General features: G+C 43.6%; 1 protein-coding gene across 6 annotated transcripts in view; it reads left to right on the forward strand.

The window, feature by feature from the left end:
* LOC102449274 (calcium-activated potassium channel subunit beta-2) overlaps nucleotides 1–20,817 on the forward strand; it is a 273,020-nt gene that overhangs the window by 101,803 nt on the left and 150,400 nt on the right. Inside the window, exon 1 of one of the 6 annotated variants that reach the window (XM_025179184.2) lies at nucleotides 1,462–1,742. The exons of 4 other annotated variants lie outside the window; for them this stretch is intronic. Coding sequence is in view for 1 of the 2 variants with exons in the window: in XM_025179183.2 (XP_025034968.2) it covers nucleotides 11,395–11,414 (20 nt within the window). In the remaining variant the exon portion in view is untranslated. Of the gene's footprint in view, nucleotides 1–1,461; nucleotides 1,743–10,878; nucleotides 11,415–20,817 lie in introns of those variants that run through there. One more of the 6 variants, XM_025179183.2, reaches the window with a different exon arrangement.

Consider the following 20,817-nt stretch of genomic DNA (forward strand, 5'->3'; position numbering starts at 1 on the left):
CCATTATATTGACTACTTTTTTGTTTTGTCTCCCACCTGCAGGCTGTGTGTTGAGCCCTGCATGTACCCAAACTGCACCGCGGGCTGCAAACAAATGGGCTGCAGGCTGCATGTTGAGTTGCCTTGCCTGAGGGTACGTCTAGACTACATGCCTCTGGCGACAGAGGCATGTAGATTAGGCTACCCGACAGAGTAAAATGAAGCGGCGATTTAAATAATCGCCGCTTCATTTACATTTACGTGGCTGCCGCGTTGAGCCGACAAACAGCTGATTAGCTGTTTGTCGGCTCAGCGCGATAGTCTGGACGCTCCCCTGCCGACATCAAAGGGAGTTGTCGACAACCCAGGTATGCCTCTGTATACCCCGTTGCCAGCTTTGTCCACATATTCATTCTGCTGATACCATTATTGGACCTAACCAAGTGAGTTATAAGATCAAGAACACATATTCCTGCGCATCCAGAAATATAATCTATGCTATCATGTGCCGAAAGTGTCCGTCTGCTATGTACATTGGACAAACATCTCAGACACTTCGCCAAAGGATTAATGCCCACAAAACAGATATCAGACAAGATCACAAAGAGAAAACAGTTTCTTGCCACTTTAACCAGAAAGGACACTCTCTAAATGACTTAGCCACCTGCATTCTGCTACAAAGACCTTTTACATCTGCACTTGAAAGGGAATCCTCTGAACTGTCATTCATGTTAAAATTCGACACTTGCCAACAAGGACTTAACAAGAATTTGAACTTTCTCACCCATTACCAAGACAGTTTCCCCAATTATCACCTGTAATACCATTAACTCACAAACATCCCACTCTCCCTACCTTTAATATCAGCAATTCACAGACACTTACCTTCCTTCCTCCCCCTTCCCACCCCCCCGCATCCCCCTTCTGTTCTGCAATGTGATTTGTCCTTTTCATATTTGTTCATTTTTTTAAATTGTATCCTTTGGTATATATGGTTGTGACTACTTTCTTCCACTATTTGATCTGAGGAAGTGGGTCTGGCCCACGAAAGCTCATCATCTAATAAACCATCTTGTTAGTCTTTAAAGTGCTACATTGTCCTGCATTTTGCTTCAACTACCCCAGACTAACACGGCTACATTTCTATCACTATTCTACTTTAGGCTGACAGACTTGATTATATATTTGAAAGCAGAAATGTAGTGTCCCGTGTATGTTTCCAGTTTCATCGTGCATTGTGTTAGTTGTGTGTTGGAAACACCTCAGATGAGCAGAAGAACAATAGGACAATAATTACCATGGGGCAATTTACATATTCTTAGAGTAATTTTGCTGACAGCTCCAGAATTTCTTAGAAAACAAAACAGCAATGGGAGGAGGAGATACTACTACAGAATTCTGTCAGTGTGCAATAAAAAAACCCCTGTAAAACTGGGAAATGAAATACCGTATGCAGTTATGCAAATACTCGCCTCTTAGGCACATATTTTTAATCCTCTCGGCAGGCTGTTTAGTTTGCAGAGTCAAGTGCATTGACCCAGCACCATGTATATCCTAAGAGTATGCTGACCAATGAGCAATCTTTGTGCCTTTCATAGCAGGTTGCATTGTACCCTCTGCATACACACTGTCACACACATCCTCTCTCTGGCTGTTTCAATTTCCTGGAGGCTTTATCATATTTCCAAACTGTTTAGAATGAGCATCTGAAAGTGATGAAAGAGTAGGACAGTAGAAGCTCCAAACGAACTGACATATCAAAGGTAATGAATGTTTACTTGGCAGCTAACTCATATCCTGGAGGTAAACAGACCATCATTAGCTTGGCTGGGTAACTAAAAAGGTAAAGGGGGCAATTAGAGATCTTAGTGTTTCCTACCTCCTTCTATCTCTTTCTTGTTTGCTTTCTTGTGGGCTAGAGGAGGGATGTATTTAGAGTCACTTAACTCGACTATAGAATCTTCTTTCAGAGAGATTGTTACTTGCAATTAGGATGCTATGTATAACATTACAAATCCCAAGGTATGACATTTTCATGAATACGTATTCATGCTAACTAGTGAAAAATCTTCACTCTCAAGCTACTGGTGCCTTTCAGACCCTCAGATATGTATTTCCCAGGACAGATTTTTGTTCCCCCATTATGCAAGATTAGATCTGATATTTCTACAACTTACACAGTGATAGTTAGTCATTGCTGTTTATCTGAATAGTGTTCTTTTCCCTTTATAGTCCATCCTCTATTTTATGACATGAGAAAACAGTTACAAATTGTATCTGACAGTAGCTCACCAACTCCTGAGATGCAGATGCTTCCCGCTTTGTGTTATCTTTTCTGACACATCAGTATGAATAGGACAACCACATCGCTGGTGAAAGGAGCATTTCAATGTACATTAACCCTATCCGATTAGGGTGACATTGTCCAAATACCGCACAGGAAGGTAACTCCACATTCCCTTCCTTGTCTGTTCTCATGGATTAAAAATAATACCAGGGCACAAAGATTAATTATTTTTAAAAATGAGAAAAAATTGAAGAAAAAAAAACTTAGAAAAAATTAAAAATGCCAGAACCAACACCATGCAGGAAATTTAAAAGTCGGGCTAACATTTTCCTCATCACCAATGGTGGCAGAGTTATGGTAGATTGGAGAGCCTGTAACTGAGACCAGAGTGCTAGTGAGAGAGGCAGTGTAAAAACAAGTCCCTGCTCAGAAGGGTTCGTGGAAATATTGTTATCCTTATTCGAAAGATGTGGAATGGAAGCACAGAGAAATTAAGGTACAGGTTGAACCTCTCTAAACTGGCACTCTCTGGTCCTGTCGGAACATGGATGCTCCTGGACCAGAGAGCCCCAGCAACCAGGAGTCCAGCTGCAGGAGGCTGGTGACTGGGAGCCCTGCTGGAACTAGAAGCCCTGCTGGTCTGATGGCAACAGGGCCAGAAGCCTGGCTGGGAGCACTGCCAAATTGGCAAGCGCTGCCAGGACTTAGAGCCCTGCCAGGATGGTGGCAGTGGGGCTGGTGGCTGGCTGGGGCAACAGCAGTGGGGCTGGGAGCCCTACCAGTTTGGCGGCAGCCCTGCCAGGGTCGGGTTCCCTGCCGGGCTGGGGGCAGAGGAGCTGGCGTTGACTGGAGAACATGCACAGTGTGATTAGGTCTGAAAACTAATATCAGGAAGGCTCTGAAGGTGTTCTCAGCTGATAAAGTGGGTAGTTATATTCTCCGGACTCTCCTTCCATGCTATGTGCCTTGTGCCTGTACCACTGTCTCAACTCAGTGTGGAAAGTTGTAGTCTGTCAATTAATAGCAATGTGATATTTTTACCACATGGTTTGAGATTCACACAAGCTGGTGAATAGCAATGCAATTTATGTCACACCCTTGAAATAGTCCATTCAGAGGCACTGGACAGTACAGCCACTTCTGGCCTCACCTTGAGAGTGGGGTAGCAGTAAGTTATAATCTGCATTTCCCAGTAGCCTTAATAGCAGATACTACCTTGGGAATGTATCACAACAGGAGGTCATGCTGGGATGTGAAAGAGAGGTTGTGATCACTATACACCACAGTAACCTTGCCCATTGGCATAGGAGATTATCCGTTACCAGGGGAGTCTCGTTTGGCCAGGAGTGAATCTGGACCCCATCTAGTAGTATTTATATGCCTACATATGTGCTCAGAAGTATGGACTAGCTGATAAAGAAGTACTGGATTGGGAATCAGGTAAATCAGGTTGTATTTCTTGCTCTGCTATTGCCCTGCTCTGTGACCTTCACCCAGTCACTATGTGCCTTTCTTCCCATCTGCAAAATGGGGATAATGATACTTACTTTCCTGTCCTAGTCCTGAAATAACAGGCTGGTTATTTCGAAATAACTCCTGCTTTCCAGAAGGAATAACGCTAATTCCGAAATAGTTATTTTGAAATAGCGGTAGTGTGGATGCTCTGCTGCCACTATTTCAAAATAACTACTCCCATAATAATTCAAACTAATTACTCCCCAATACTTCCTGGGGCTCTCACTCAAGGCAGCATGTTCACATTAACAGAGTTTGTCTCAGACTAATTTTGAGGCTTCTGTATAGTGTGGACAAGCTATTTTGAAAATATTTCAGGTGTTATGATTTTGAAATAAGTTATTTCAAAATAATTTCCTAGTGTAGACATGCCCTTTGAGATTTCTGAGTGAAGAGAATGATGGGAAAATTAAATATTATTTTATTCTCTACACCCACCCTAGTTCAAGGACTCTGTGCTCTGTAAACGCTGGTAACTGTCAATTGGGCTACTGCAGTGGTTCTCAATCAGGGATATGTGTACCTCTAGGGATAGTGAGATGTCTTCCAGTCAGTACACCAATTCATCTAGATATTTCCCTAGCTTTATAAAAGGCCACATGAAAAGCACTAGCAAAGTCAGTACACACTAACATTTCATACAGACAATGACTTGTTTATACTGCTCTATCTACGACACTATGAAATGAATTACAATATCTATATTCCAATTACTTTATTTTATAATTATGTGCTAACATGGAAAAGAAAACAATTTTTCAGTAGCAGTATGTTGTGACATTGTTATATTTTTGTAAGTCTTATTTTGTAAGCAAGTCGTTCTTAAGTGAGACAAAATTTGAGGCACACAAGACAAATCAGACTCCTGAAAGGGGCACATTGCTCTGTCAAGATGGAGAGCCACTCGGCCACTGCATCTTGGCAAAATATCACTAAAATCAACAACCTTTTATTTAAAAGGATAATGGCACAGACCCACTCCCCACAGGCAGTAACCTGACTGCTCATTCTTGCCATGCCATGCAGTACTTTAAAGGGAGGAATAAAATCTCTCATCCAGTCTTTCCCGCTTTCATTTCAGTGTTGGGCAACTTGGCAGCAGCTGCCTGTTGCCAGTGAAGCTTGACTGAGACTTCCACCCACTGCTGAGCTTGTCGGCACAGTGGCATTTGGGATTCAGTTCATGGTTCTTGTTCTGCCTGTTTGCTTTGAAGCCAAGGTGTAAGGTGATCAACGCAGTGTTCCAAACTCATCTGAGTGCATTCTCTCGTGCCCTGAACTGTATATTTTGTTCCTCGCGGTTGGGAGAAGGCTATTATTAGAATATATTTGCAGATATAATGAAGCATCAGGGTCGCATGAATACCGTCTCTTTTTTTCCTGCTAGCCAAGCAATGTTGGGTTTGTTTTTTCTTTTGGTGGTTGTCTTTGTTTTATGCTTAATGATCATTTAAACCAGTAGCTCAGAGGTCAATCGCTATGGGAACTAGCCAAGGGGGGAGGGAGTTTTCCTTCTGGAGTCCCATCCAACTAGTGATGCAAACATGACCAGGCACAGTAAGCTCTTCCTTAATTCCTCTGTTTAATTCTCTGTCCCAGTGGTGGCTCGTGTGGCTGTTCCACACCAGGAAACGCAAGTCAAGAAATGCAAGGAGGGTTGAGTAAGTCCCTCCCAAGGTGCTCTTGGCTTATGTGCTAATCAGTTATATTTGAGTCTGCCGTCATAATTACTCAGCAGCTCATGAGCTAGTGAGATAGATCGAGCTGCGGAGAGCAGTTCATCAGAGCCGCAAGTAATGCTCACAGCACTTGCACTGCAACATACTTCCAGGTTGTCAGTCGGAGAGAAACCTTGGTATTGCTAGAATCAGACCGTTGCCAGCTGCCTGCCAGCATGGAATTGTTCCTAGCTTTGTCCAGTCTGGTGGTAAATGACTGACAGCAGGGCACCCACCATTAGTCTTGGAAGAGTCTAACAGATGTCACTGTCAGGGGCCATGTCAGGTATTCAGATGGAATTATCCTTCCCTTCATTTCATTCCATTCTTCCTCATTATGTCCCTTCCCCCAGATTATTCTAAGCAGTTGCTCTCGCTTTTTGGCATTTGCTCTCTTCAGATATTTGATGGCAGTTATCCCATCCTGCACAGCAGACAGTTCAAGCTGAATGAGTTTCGTTTTTTTATCTTTTGTTACCACTTTGGCCTCACAAGCTGTCAGCCATCTTTGTTGCTCTTCCTTGAATCCCCCCTCCACTTTGTCCAGATCCGCTGGTACAAATGTACGTAGCCTCTGCAGTGTTATCAATTCCCTGTCCTGTGAAAGGACTTCTATACATATGCAGCCCTGAATTCTGTTCTCAGAGCAGAGGTGAAAGGAAGCAGGTGAGCCAAGCTCCAGCAAGAGCTGGCTGAGCTGCAGCAAAAGCCAGCAGGGAGCTATTTAAGGATCTGGCAGGGACCCAGCTTGCAATAGGACAGCACCTCTATGAAATTTTATGTTACTTTCACTGCTGACTCAGAGTCAAGACCCAGAGCTATGGAACAGATCATAACCTTTAAAAGAGCCTGCAGCAAGTGCTGTACATGGAGGCAGAAGATTGGGGATAGAATGTGACTGGACGCACCACACTCCTCCAAAACTTAGGAGGAAATTGTTTGGAAGGAGATCTGAAGAAATCAGTCATGACTCAGAACTTGTGAAAGCTGTAAGCAGGGAAGCCAACAGCTTCCGTGAGCCACTGGGCAAGGTGTGGGGGAAGCCCAGCTCCACACTCCTGAAAGGGGTGGAGCTTTGGGCAGAAGAGGCCGGGCCAGGGACAGCCCAGCGTGCAGCACAACCCTTTCCCCAAGCCCTATTGAGGTTTACTACTCACATATTTGAAATTAGCTGCATGCCAGAATATATCTCTGGATTGGAACCCCACTGAGCAGTGTGGTGTTGGCAGGATGGGTTAATTGCCCTGACTAGATGCCTAGGTTTTAAGGCAGAATTGTACTTGGGCAGATAGCCTGTCCTGTCACCTGAGCAACGCCAGTACTGTGTTATTTTTAGCATGTTAGCTCAGTCAGAGCTAGCATAGGTACATCTGCCTGCGTTGGATATGACACTTCCAGCTCCAGTGTAGATATACCCGTAGGTCATCTAGTCCATCTCCCTGTGAGTACAGAATTAATACCAATAATATATTTTCACTTGATTCATGCAACTCATAGCAGACCCGGGTCCCACTAGAAGAAAGTCTGCAGCACAATTAAGAGCTGTGTAATTATCCTTCTTCCAATTCTTCTTTGATCTCATCTTGCTGGCAGAAATGTAGTTGTTAGCCTCACTTTTTCAGAGTATTAATTTCTCCACTGACTTTAAGAAAGTTATTGCTCGGTTTTGCCTTTGGCTTTGGGCTTGATTTAAAAACATCATCTTGGGGAACTTTATTGTCTTCCTTGGCAATACTTTACAGATATTGCCCTCCCAACCAGGCCCTGGATATATTGATATTTTAACTAGCTCCTGGTTGGCAGGACAATAGCTGTGAAATATTGCCAGTGAAATAAGACTGTATTAAAGTAACTGATAAATGATGGCCTTAATGTTTAACTAGTTTTCTTTAGATGGGGCCATAGAATGTGTACTGGTCATAGGCAACCACTTGTGCTAGATGGAGTGAGATTGAAAGTATTCCTAAGCACATTAAATAAATCCTATGGAGAGTAACTGAGTAACAGTTTCCCTCGGAACTGAGGTTTTTCACGTGCTCCCTGGAATTATCTAGTTTGCCAGAAGTGAATGAGTGCTTGTGAGAGTCTGAAATTACTGATAATACACTCTGGAGTCATTTAAGGTTCATCATGTAAATCTTTGAGTACTTTTAAAATGCATATTACTTTCTTGATAAACTGTGATGGCTCCTTTGGAGCCATTAATACGAATCAGGGTGCATACTATGAGTAGTAACTACTTTTCTTAAAGCTTTCTATCACACATGCAGAGTAAATCGGCTTTTAAAACATAGAAATGCTTTAGCTTTAATTTTCTCTTCCAAGCACTCTCAGTGATCAGATTACCTTTGTATATTAATCATGTGCCAAATTTCATTTTCTTAAATAAAAAAGGGGGTTAAGTTATGCAACCGGGAAGAGGGGGGAAAGTCAGCAGTTAATACGCATGGGGGTTTTTCTGCCTTAACTTATACAAGTTTAAAATTCCCAAGCTGATTTTATTAAAACGTATTTGTAATATCAAAAAATGCTGCATGTGAGCAGAGACGTGGTAGGCATACGATGAGTTGAGACTATTGCATATTATGCAAAACATGCTCATCTCATCTTTCCTTCCTTCCTTCCCACATTTGCCTCTTACTTCCTGTTCTTGCATAGTGTCTTTCTCCTAGATTAAAAGTCTCAGAAGGATAGCTGTGTTAGTCTGTAACTAAAAAACTTTAAACAATGAATGGTTCTGTAGCACCTTAGAGACTAACAAAAAATATAGATAGTATCATGAGCTTTCATGGGCACAACCCACTTCTTCAGATGAACAGAGCAAGGGGATCCAGAGGGACAAATAAATACCAGAAAAAGAGGGAAGGGAGGGAGGGAAAGAAAAAAAAATTGCCAGTTAAAATGGTTATGTTAAATGAGGCTACTAGAGTGGGCTGTAGCACAGACATTTTAATTGACAAGGATTTTTTTTTCTACAGTATCATTTGTTGTGTTTTTAAGTTTTTCTCCTAGGCTGTGTCCAGCCTTTTTTCGAAAAAAACTTCACCTGCGTCTAGACTACAGACGCGTTCTTTCGAAATTAAATCGAAAGAATGCGGCTTTTCTTTCGACGGCGGTAAACCTCATTTCACGAGGAAGAACGCCTTTTTTCGAAAGTGCTCTTTTGAAAAAAGGCATTCTTGAATGCCAACAGGGCTTTTTAGAAAGAGAGCATCCAGATTCACTTGCTGCTTTCTTTCGAAAAAGCGGCTTGCTTTTTCGAAAGTTCCGCTTGCAGTCTAGACGCTCTTTTGAAAGAGGCTTGCAGTCTAGACATAGCCCTAGGGGGCTACGTCTAGACATAGCTCTCTGGGGCTACGTCTACACTAGGGAGCTATTTCAGGATACTGGAAGTATCCCAAAAAGCTATTCTGCATCTTTTGAGCAAGCCAATTATTTTGAAATATAATGGGCTCGCTATTCTGACGTCCCTGTAAACCTCGTTCCATGAGGATTAACGTATGTTTCAGAATAGCGCTCTATTTCAAAATTAACTCAAAGTAAGCTATGCAATTTGTGCACCTCAAATTACGTAGTTTATTTTGAGATGAGGGTGCAATGTAGATGCACCTTAGGACAGAGACTGCCTTTTAAAATCTTGTTTGTACAGTGACTTGCACAATAGGGCACTGATGCAATCATCATATTATGTAAAGGTTCTAGCCTAAAACACATTTTTCATAGCTGAGGTTTAAAAAAAAACCCAGAGAGTAATAGTCTCAATAACTTCAAATGCCTGCAGCTCTGACACATGTATTCTGATTGGACTACACTTAGCCCATGCATTGGTGAATCCCATGTTTAAAATTAACAAAAAAGACTGCTTGGGTCATTAGCATACAGTACTTTATCAAATAAGGCAGACTGACAATGAGGCAAGAAACTGTAGGGGAAGTGGTGTAGATGCCACCTTATCTTTAATACAGATGTATGCTTTGAAACAAGAGGTTCAAAAAAGAGCTAGATAGACACATGGAGGTTAGGTCCATCAAAAGCTGTTAGCCAGGATGAGTGTCCCTAGCCTCTGTTTGTCTGGAAATGGATGACAGGAGAGGGATCATGTGATGATTCCCTGTTGTGTTCCCTCCCTCTGGGGCATCTGATATTAGCCACTGTCGGCAGACAGGACACTGGGCTAGATGGACCTTTGGTCTGACCTGGTATGGCCGTTCTTATGTTTTTATCTTAAACAGCCTTTGGACTAGGTCAGATTTTTACTCCAGTTTTATTCAGATAAAATAACACCTGCAGCCAAGGAAACTATGTTCACAATGAAATAGTGCCTCAGGCTTTGATCCATTGAGCTTTCAACTAGAAGGATCTCCAAGCACCTCAGAAACTGATTTACAAACTGTGTGCTACCAGGCCTGCCGACAGGGGAGGGGAGGGCAAAGGGGGCAGTTGCCCAGGGGCCCGCTGATTCAAAAGGATTCATGGATCTCAGCTGCTGCCCCTGGTACTGTGGCAGAAGTGGCATCTGGAGCCTTGGGCCCTTTAAATCACCATCAGCGCGCCACACAGCACGCTCCAGGAAGCTCTAAGGGCTGGCTTTCCCTATTCCCACCCTTTCTGCCCAAGGACTTACCCCTTCCAGGAGCATGGAGCTGCCTCCCCATCTCCCAACCTTGTCCAAAGGCCTGGCAAGGTTATCAGCCCCTCGTATGCTACAGAGATAGGAATCAGTTCTGCCATCACCAAAATGCAGTCCCCTCTAGCATGGAAGGCCGCAGCTGTTCAAAATGGCCACCCTTAGAACAGTCCGTGGAGAATTCCACTGATTCTACAGGCAAACTCTTAGGATGCAGAATGGATTTATTTACCCAATTGAGACCATCTTTATTGTTGCCCAAATGTTGTAAGATTTTCAATCACCACAACTCAGCAGGGATTGTATTTTTATATCACCTCCAAAAAAATAATGCTCTGAACATCCATCTTAGTGGTATCTCAAAAACTTTTGGGGTGATTTGTAAATATGCTGAAGATTGAAATGGCTGCGAAGTGGTGCCAAAGGAAAGGAGGGAAAACAAATAGCTTTGGGAGTTGGGGTGTCCATTAGATTTGGAGAGCTGTTTGGAAAAGCATAAGCAGCATCTGTCTCTACCTAGCACCGTCAGTGTTTCACTATCTAAAGATAAAGTAACTAAACAACGTTTGTAATACCATGAGTGTGAGAGAACCACCCTAATCTCAGTACTGATTTCCAATCATCAGTTACATTTTCTCCCATGTTTATATTAACTTAGTACCTTCCATGTAATTGTGGATACCCTATTGACAAAAAGCTGTTTGATTTCAGTACCTTTTTGCTTATTGCTTCTCTTTGTTGAAAGATTGCAACAGGCAGCAAAATAATACCACAAGCAATAGGTTTTGTTTGTGTATCATATGCATGTGGCTACATGCATAGAGTTTTTTATTTGTTGGTGATGTGTCTCTCTGCCAATACTTTTTGCATCAGACACATATATTTTCTTGACAGACTAAGAAAGAGGGAGGATTCATGCGGAGCCATTGTTTTTCAAAACAACATCACTAGCAAACAGCAAACTCCCCCTACCAGAGCCACTTTCCGTCACTTGTGTTTCTGTACACAGAAAATTGACTCTCCATTGCACAATTAAGAACTTTAAAAGGGCTTGTGGTTTTTACACTCTGGCAAGACCTGTTGAAAGCAACATCATCATAATTGAAATGCACTAAAACCTTTTCCAGTGGCTCTTTTGTCCCCTATGATCTATGATGAAATTTCTAAAGGAGTTTTCCTCCCCTAAGGCTCTTACCATTTTTTAAAAGAGAGTTAATACAAACTTCTGCATTCTCACACCCCTTTCATTAGAGAAGTTTGTTTGTACTATGGCAACCATGCATCAAAGGTAAGATCTTTTTTACTTTGTTTTTTCCTTTCTGCTAAACAAGATATTTAAATATTTGTGTCAAAGATGCTTGTAAAGACCAGTTTCTGTATACATCAGTCTGAAATGCTTCTTTATGTGTGAGATGCACTAGACATAGAAAAAGACACATTGTACAGTTAGATTAGTTCTGCTTGTCTCCCAGGTGCTGGAAGGATGGACTGAGCTCTTCCAGGCATTGGGACATCAAAAACAAAGGCAGCCAGAATCATGTGGTACTTTGCTTATATGAAAAGCACTTGGTACTACTGTGTTTCCCAATGTTGCAACAATCTTATGAAACTAGCAATGGTTTTATTTTAAAAAAATAAGACTATTGGGCAGTTCAGTGAAAGTGATAGTTTAGATGATAATGTAAGATAAGGTATAGGTAATTAGTTCACACAAATGTTGGTACACTCTGTTGTACTTTACCACTTTCTATATAAGTCTCAGAGGGGTCACTGTATTCGTCAGTATCTGCAAAAATAATGAGGAATCCTGTGGCACCTTAAAGACTAACGTGCAAAGCATCAGATTCAGCCATATGAACTAGCCAAATAAATCTTTCCTTTTGTTTTTACTTTCTGTACTGTAATAGAGGCTCTATTCAATCGCATACAGTATTCAGCATTTAATGGAATAGTAATTTTTTAAAAAAATAATCAATGGGAGCTGTCTGATGTTCTGCTACGCCAAGCTTACCAGGTGTTTGGGGGTACGGTGCTCTGGCTGATCCCACTTCCAGTGCCCACCAACCTTTGGCTTCTCACCTGTGCTAGATGTGAAATGCACATGGGGTCATATGAGACAGACATTCACAAGCAAACTGAGATTAGCATGTGTACGAGTGTCAGGGAGAGTGTTTAAAGCTAAACATAAGGGCTGTGTCTAGACTGGCAAGTTTTTCCGGAAAATCAGCCGCTTTTCTGGAAAAACTTGCCAGCTGTCTACACTGGCCGCTTGAATTTCCGGAAAAGCACTGACGATCTCATGTAAAATCATCAGTGCTTTTCCAGAAATACTATGCTGCTCCCGTTCGGGCAAAAGTCTTTTTCCGAAAGACTTTTGCGCAAAAGGGCCAGTGTAGAGAGCACAGTACTGTTTTCTGCAAAAAAAGCCCCGATCGCGAAAATGGCGATCGGGGCTTTTTTGCGGAAAGCCGCGTCTAGATTGGCCACTGACGCTTTTCCGCAAAAAGTGCTTTTGCGGAAAAGCATCCTGCCAATCTAGACGTGCTTTTCCGAAAATGCTTTTAACGGAAAACTTTTCCGTTAAAAGCATTTCCGGAAAATCATGCCAGTGTAGAGGTAGCCCAGGTATGTTTATACCTTCCATGTACACATTGCCTTGTTCCTCATTTCTATTAGGCAGACTTTTTCTCAGATACTTCAGCTTCAACTAAGGGCCATATCCACCCCAGAACAACATAGTCCCCACCGATGCATATTGTCCCCCAGACTCCTGAGAGGATGGTTCCATACTAAACAACATTATGGTGTTTTTGTACTGGGTGTTTGTGAGAATCATACAGCGTTGCTTTAATAGCAGTGCAGCTCCACCGGCACTAGCAACCCTAAGAATGCTAGATCATTGGTCCGGCCATATCTGAGCAGGTCTGGGTAGTAAGGCAATCCCAACACCTGAGCCCTGTCTACACGAGCACATCTGCTATTCCCATAACTGATGGAGCTGCATCCAAGCAAGAATACGAATGGGAGATTTACCCCAAACTGTCTGAGATGTTCACATCCTGCCTGCACAAAGATTTATTTCAGATGACAATGCTGGTCATACCTATGCCCTAGGCCGCTCAGCTAGGGTGCAGAATGAGCTACAATCTCCTGGTCTTGATTTCTTTACATGTTTGTAATGTGGCTTTTGTAGCCTTGTAAGGCGTGGGCACACATGTGCCGCCACTAAAATAGGCTGTGACTGTGTTTGGAAACAGGCAGGGGAAGGCTGCAAACAAGCACAGGTGGAGTGCAGAAGAAAGAGCGAAGCTGATTCCAGCAAGATAGCCCTATGAGGAAGGGACATGCACTTCCAGCATCCCCGGGAAAGCATTTTGGTTCCCCTCTCTGCTGAGTATGTTCTCAGTGACTTTCATTTCTAGTTGTTGTTGAGACAGAGAGAGAATGAATTTCACCAGCAATATGGGCACAGGAAAAGTCAATAGTAACCTGAGGCTCAATCTATAGAGACATATTGTGCCGGAAATTGAATTGTCTTCCATCAGAGCAGCTGCTAGCCATCAAGTATGCTCAAGTTAACCCTTGAGTACTGGTTGGCTGGAATTTCTCACCCCACGCTTGCATCCTGCCTGATGCTAATGCATTTTGCATTAGGACTTAGCAGCAGAAAAAATCCTACCTTTGGGGCCAAGAGGTGTCTGTCAGTCAAGTGGATGCAGAGTTCCTCTAGCTGAACATGTTGTGGTGACCACAAGATCCCTAAGTGGGATCATGGAGTCAGTACCAACCATCTTTCCCCAGGTACTAGCAATGCTCCCATGGTATCTGATGGTTAATGTGTTCCCCAGCAGCCTGGAACTTGATTTTCTTGGGCTTAATTATTCTCTCTGTTTCCAGAAATACATATAACAAATAGGGCTATTTGACACTGCTAACGATGATCTCTCTTCAAAGAGGAAAAGAACTCAGCACTAGATATTGTGCAAAAGTTATCACTTCTCTCTGAAATCTTTCCAGCTTGCATAGCCCTCTCTGAAAACCAACTCCACTTGCGGAATTTATTTCACCCTCTCTCTGTGACCCACTATCAATCAATTAACTAAATAAGGGGATTTCTCCTGAAGCCAAAATCGAACGATAAACTCTTACTGGTTATTTTTAAAAAATAAAGGAAACCCTACCCCTAACCCATTCCTTCCTTATAGCAGGCAGTTCAGGCCCATTGCTCTGTCTCAGACAGAGAACATTCACAATACCAGCACAGAGTCCATATTCATAACTCCACATACAGACATCACACAAGTACATGAGTAGCGTATATAGAATCAGTAGAACATAAGCTTTCATTTGACACCTCACATGGTCCCCTTTGTACAGACTTTGGGGCAAACACTCCCCACCCCTTAAAATCTGGCTGCTCCCCTTAAAATTCAATAAGGTGACAAAAGCTCATTAGGAATAATATTTAGCAGGCTTGGAAGAGACTCTTTCTGCTTACTTACCTTGCAACAGCCACTGTGAAAGAGAAAAGTGTGCAGTGTTCTTCCAAAGAGAGGGACTGACCTTGATCTCAGACACATGCATACACAACTGCATAGGTTGCAAAATAAGCTGCCACATATATGGAGGAGTGGAGTCGGCACAATGGATAGGGAGTTTTTCATTCAAGTGCTGGTTCAAATCAAGGTGGGGCTTGCTTTTCAAACACGTTGTTATTCTTAACATTCAAGAGGTATGGGGAAACATGGCTTTCATCTGATAATTAGAATACTGCTGCTAAGTTTAGATTCTGTCAGTCCTCCTCCTGCTGCAGCACTCCTGGGTAGAAGAATCTGCAGGTGGGGGTGGGAGGTTGTGAGGACCTCTGTCTTCTACTGATTGAAATCATCACTGTGGATGCCCATGCAGTATCAAAATGCAGCAAAATGAGTAAATAAGTTTGGTTCTGAGAGGACAAGTGCCCCCCTCGCATAGATTCCAAGGCTAGAAGGGACCATTGTGCTCCTCCAGTCTGTACAACAGAGGCCAGAAAATGCCCCCAGAATAATTCCTAGAGCAGGTCCTTTAGACAAACATCCGATCTAGCTTTATAAATTGCCACAACTTTTGGTAAACTGTTCCAATGGTTAATTACACTCCCTGTTAAAAAATGTAAGAATTCTTCAATTTCCAGTCATTGGGTCAGGTTGGAACTTTCGTTTAGATGGAAGAGCCATTATTAAATATCTGTTCCCGTGTAAATATATATAGACTATACTCAAGTCACCCCTTAGCCTTCTCTCTGTTAGACTAAAGGGACTCAAACGATTAGTTTATCACGATAAGCCATGTTTTCTAACCCTTGTATCATTCTTGAGGCTATTCTCTGAAAATTCTCCTGTCCTTCCTGCATTGTGGAGACAAGAACTGGAAACAGTATCCCTGCAGAGGCCACACCAGTGTTAAATAAATTGGTAAAATAATCTCTTTGCTCCATTGCCAGATTTCCCTGTTTATGCGTCCAAGAATTGCATTCAGCCACAGCACTGCACTGTCGTGTGCAGCTGATTATCACCAGAAGCCCATTTCTTTTCAGTCACTGCTTCCTAGGATAGAGTCCCCATTGGGGAAGTATAGCCGACATTCTTTGTTCCTAGAAGTATATATTTATGATTAGCTGTATTAAAACCACATATTATTTGCTTACACCCAGTTTTCCAAGCAATGCAGATCACAAACTCAGCAACCTGTCCTCTTCGTTATTCATCACTGTCCCAACTGTTTATCACAGTTTATCAGTGATTAGTTTGCCAACAAACACCTCTTGCCTTGCAGATTAACAACCAGAGAATCCCAGTTTCCAAGTTCCCCAGAGATGTCTCTCTGATGTATCCAATCCCTCTCACTGGACAACTCACTAAAGTGATCAAGTTCACTGCTGCCAGAGAGTCAGAGCACTCACCCGTCTGCTAGCTTGTCTCGGGACTTCTCCAACCTGTTTAATACACAGCACCAAAAAGACAGTTTGTAATCAAACAGGAGAATGTTTGCTAACAAAGAACAGATATTTAAGTTGATAATAAATGAATAGAAGACACAAATAAGGTTAAAGTGAAACAAACCAAAACATGCTTTTAGTGATTAAAACGTAACTTCAGCAAGTTACGCTCTTTGTCTATGCACGTTTATAATCTAGAGTCAATTCTAGTTAATCTTGGTTTTCAGACCACCAGGATCTACTTTTCTTAATAGCTAACCCTAACCCCCCTTTGTGACCTAAGTAATGCATGACAAAATGTTTTGTCTTTCTGCTACTATTTCCCTAGAGTCTAGGGAGGTGCATATCACATCATAAAGTGCCTTTAAATGAAAAAAACCACCTCTGAATACGTTAGCGATGCAACAAACCATTCCTAGCGTTCCTTAACCAAACTGACCACATCCTTCTAACAATAATTAATAATATAGGCCATCCCTCTTGATACAGACATCACCAAGGGCAGGCAGTCGAAGAACAGGTGAAATAAATAAAAGACTTTGATTGTCCAGAAAATTTGTCACCTTTCCTAAGTGCAAAATGTATTTGGACTGACAGCAAAAATAATGAGCAAACTTGGTAAAGCGTATTAACCTCAGACAACCACATACACGCACACAAAATAAATTGTTTAGCAAACACCTTGAAGACATACTTGCTCTTGGATAACTTGGTCTTCATGACAAAATTAAATGTTTTTGAGATCTCTTTTCTAAATGATGCATTTTTCCAGCAGCAATTTAAGAACCCAAAGGAATTATATTTAAAAGAAGCCAGCAACTTAAATGTGCATGAGTAAGAATGCAGCATTCCTATTGGGAGGCATTTCCTTCATTTCTTCCAGGGAGCAGACATGGATAGTGGCCATTTAGAGTCTAGAATGTTTCTATCCCTTCAGTACAGATGCGCCAAAAAACCCTCTTTGAGTTCTTCATTTCTTTGTTGATATGTGGTATATTGGTCCCTAGAAAGTGATATCCAGATAACTGGCTCCTTCCATTGCTTCTGGACACGGTGGATTTGATTCATCCCTACTTGCACGGGAGGATATAACTGGCACACATACATTCTGTGCCAGTGAGGGCCACTGCATCTGGAGCAGGACGTTCACCTCTGAGGGACAACCGCCGCATTTAAGGGCTCCTACAGGAGAGACCAGCTTTAAATTGTGACTGGGGCTTTTTTTTTTTCGTGTTTAACCATCAGGGACTGTCTGATACATGCATGTTGAATCAGTTTGCTTCTCATACACCATGGCCATGTCCCAAGTGTGGCCCTTAATACCCACTTTGGGGGCTGTGATGCCTGTGTCTGAGCCTTTTGCCTCTGAAAAAGCCTCGTCCTAGTTAGACAGCCCATCATAAGGGTCTGCATTCTGGGTTCTGCCGGTGAAATCTGGAAGATTTCTGGGATCAAGCCTTTAATCTGTACCATGAATGTATAATCTTTTACCCCACTGATTGGGGTTACACTTAATTTCCACTCTTGTCCATGAAATGCTTTCTGTACTAGAAATCTAGGGTAATTAACTGACTCTTCTCTGACTCCAGAATTGTACTCTATGTGCATCAAAAAGATCTGGATGTCTCTTAGGCTATGTCTAGACTGCAAGCCTCTTTCGAAAGAGAGCGTCTAGACTGCACGCGGAACTTTCGAAAGAGCAAGCCGCTTTTTCGAAAGAAAGCACCCAGTGAGTCTGGATGCTCTCTTTCGAAGAAGCCCTATTTACATTCAAGAACGCCTTCTTTCGAAAGAGCACTTTCGAAAGAAGGTGTTCTTCCTCATGAAATGAGGTTTACCACCGTCGAAAGAAAAGCCGCGTTCTTTCGATTTAATTTCGAAAGAACGCGGCTGCAGTCTAGACGCAGGGGAAGTTTTTTCGAAAAAAGGCTACTTTTTTCGAAAAAACCCCTGAGTCTGGACACAGCCTTAGAGTCTGTATGCACAGAAAAACTGGTCTGTGACAGCCACTTACATTTTTGGATGTGTGTATGTTGGGAGTGGGAGGTCATGGGACCCATACTCAGAAGATGGGCCCCAAATGCAACTTGAGAAGAAAACACACTGTTTTCCCTTAGGTGTTGCTAATACCCTTTCGGTTATGGGAAAGAGTTTAAACAATTTTTTTTACTAACGTTCACATTTGGGAATCTTACAATGATTTACATTTCCAGCCTCTGTACCAAGTTGATGGAAAGTACTTTCCAGTGTGGAAAATCTCTGTGTAAATGAAACCCACACACCTACTAGTCCCATGCAGTGGCACTTTCAGAGAGAAAGAATGAGGGTATGTCTACACTAGCCCCCTAGTTCAAACTAGGGAGGCTAATGAGGGTGACCGAAATTGCAAATGAAGTGCGGGATTTAAATATCCTGCGCTTCATTAGCATGTTCCCGGCCGGTGGACATTTTGGAAATTGACTAGCCCGGAAGAACTGCCCGCATCTACACACGGCAGAGAAGGGCGATTCCACAATAAACCCGTTACTATGAATTACCAGTTAAACCTCATGATATTTAAATCCCGTGCTTCATTTGCAATTTCGGTCGCCCTCATTAGCCTCCCTAGTTCGAACGAGGGGGCTAGTGTAGACATACCCTGTGAGTCCTCTACAGCAGGGGTGGGCACAATTTGGTCTGCCAAGCCATCTGAGCCAGCCCACAGCCTGCCTTGCCATGCCCCTGCCCCCAGGCCAATTGAGATCTGAGGGTAGGGGAGCTCCTGAAGTCTCCACTCCAGCACCAGAGGGAACCACCAACTGTTCAAAACAACTGACGATTCTCTCTAGATGTCGCATGCCCTGGTTGGGCGGGGGCAGGGGCCTTTACGTGCTTCCCTGCCCTTACGTTTGAATTGGCCTGGGGAGTGCGCATGAAATCTCCTCCACCCACTGGGGAGCATGGCACCAGAGCAAAACACCAGCTGTTCAAAACAGTTGGCAGTTCCCTCTGCATGCCATGCACCCCTGGCAGGGCTGGGGAGGGAGCAAAAGACCTCGCATGCTCCCCCACTCTCCAGGAGAGCATGCAAAGTCTCCCATCTACACAGGTCATGCCCCTTCCACCTGAGGCTCTGTCCCTTCCACCTAAGGCCCTACCTTTTCTGGGGCTGGCCTGTGACCACTACTAACATTTATGAAGTGGCCCCTACAGAAATTATTGCCCACCCCTGCTCTATAGTCTTAGCTGAGCACCAGCTGGCTTTTAGCTCAAACTGTAGAGCAGTGGTCCCCAACCTTTACAGCCTGCCGGGCGCCAAGGGGCGTGGCCGTTCGCCTGCGGGGCGCCAGGGGGTGGGTGGCCCCCCCCATAGCCGCGTGATCAGGGGCAGCCCCCACAAGTGCCACGCTCCTGGGACCAGCCCCCCCCCCCCCCCCCCGCAAGCGCCGCGCGCCGGTGCCCTCTCCTCCCCTAAGTGCTGCGTGCCCGGGCCGGCGTTCTCCCGCCACGCGCCTGGGGTTGGCACCCCCCCCCGCAGGCACCGCGCGCCCGGGGCCGGCAGTCCCTCCCCCCCGCAGGCGCCATGTGCCCGGGGCCGGCGCTCCTCCTAAGTGCCACGCGCCCGGGGCCGGCGCCCCCCCCTCCAAGCGCCGCGCGCCCGGGGCACGAGCAGCCAATTCACAGCGCTCCCGGGCCGGCGCTTACTATGCGCCCGGGCCGGCTCCAGCAGAGCGCATGCTCCACGTGCCCAGGGCCAGGCCAGCCCCGAGCACTTGGCGGGTGCACAAAAATGGCCCCGCGGGCGCCATGGCGCCCGCGGGCACCGTGTTGGGGACCACTGCTGTAGAGGGTCATGCACTAAGCACCTGAGGTCCCAGGTTTAATTCCCCTTGACAGCATTGCATAAACTATACACATTATGTGGCATGTAGATCTAGTGCCAAACCATTGTACATGGGTGAATTTCACTAATAAGCTATGTCTACACAGCAGAGCTATTTCAGGACACCTCCAGTATCCCAATATAACTATTTCCCAGCTTGAGAGTAAGCCCATTATATGGAAATTTAATGGACTCGCTATTCCAACATCCCTGTAAACCTCATGGCACGAGGAAAATGGGATGTTGCGGAATAGTGCCTTATTTTGAAATAACACTAAAATCAGCTACATAATTTGCATAGCGTAAATTACGTAGCTTATTTCGAAGTAAGGCTGCAGTGTAGATGCACCCATAGAGTTTAGGGAGCAATTGCCTGACATTGAACCCCAACTTGGATCCTTATTATTGTGCTGCCATTAGACCATTGGGCTGACCAAAACATCTGCAGTGCATTAATGACTTGTCTGCCTTGCTGTCACTCAACCCATTTTATAACCTTACGATAGTGTTGTCAGAATCTCATTACTCTTAGACTTCAGTTAAGCGCCCATAGAGAAACCTGGCAAAACTTTCTAACTTCAAAGATTAGAAGTAAACAATGAGGAGGGTATTTTTGGTTTTGTTTGTTTAATTTTGAAATTTTGACAAAAACAAGTGAAGGAAAACTTAACTTTTTCCTCTTGTTTATGTTTCAGACAGCTCTAAGATATAGCTAGTATATACTAGCATTACTCTATTGGGCTAAGTACCACTGTCATTCATAGAACTCCACTTTCATTAATAGAATTCCACTTTCATTCATACAGTTCAGGAGAGTGGAATTACCTCTGTTTTACATTGATTTTAATGAGG

Source organism: Pelodiscus sinensis, chromosome 10 (genome assembly GCF_049634645.1).
Source record: "Pelodiscus sinensis isolate JC-2024 chromosome 10, ASM4963464v1, whole genome shotgun sequence".
NCBI classification, from domain to species: Eukaryota; Metazoa; Chordata; order Testudines; family Trionychidae; genus Pelodiscus; species Pelodiscus sinensis.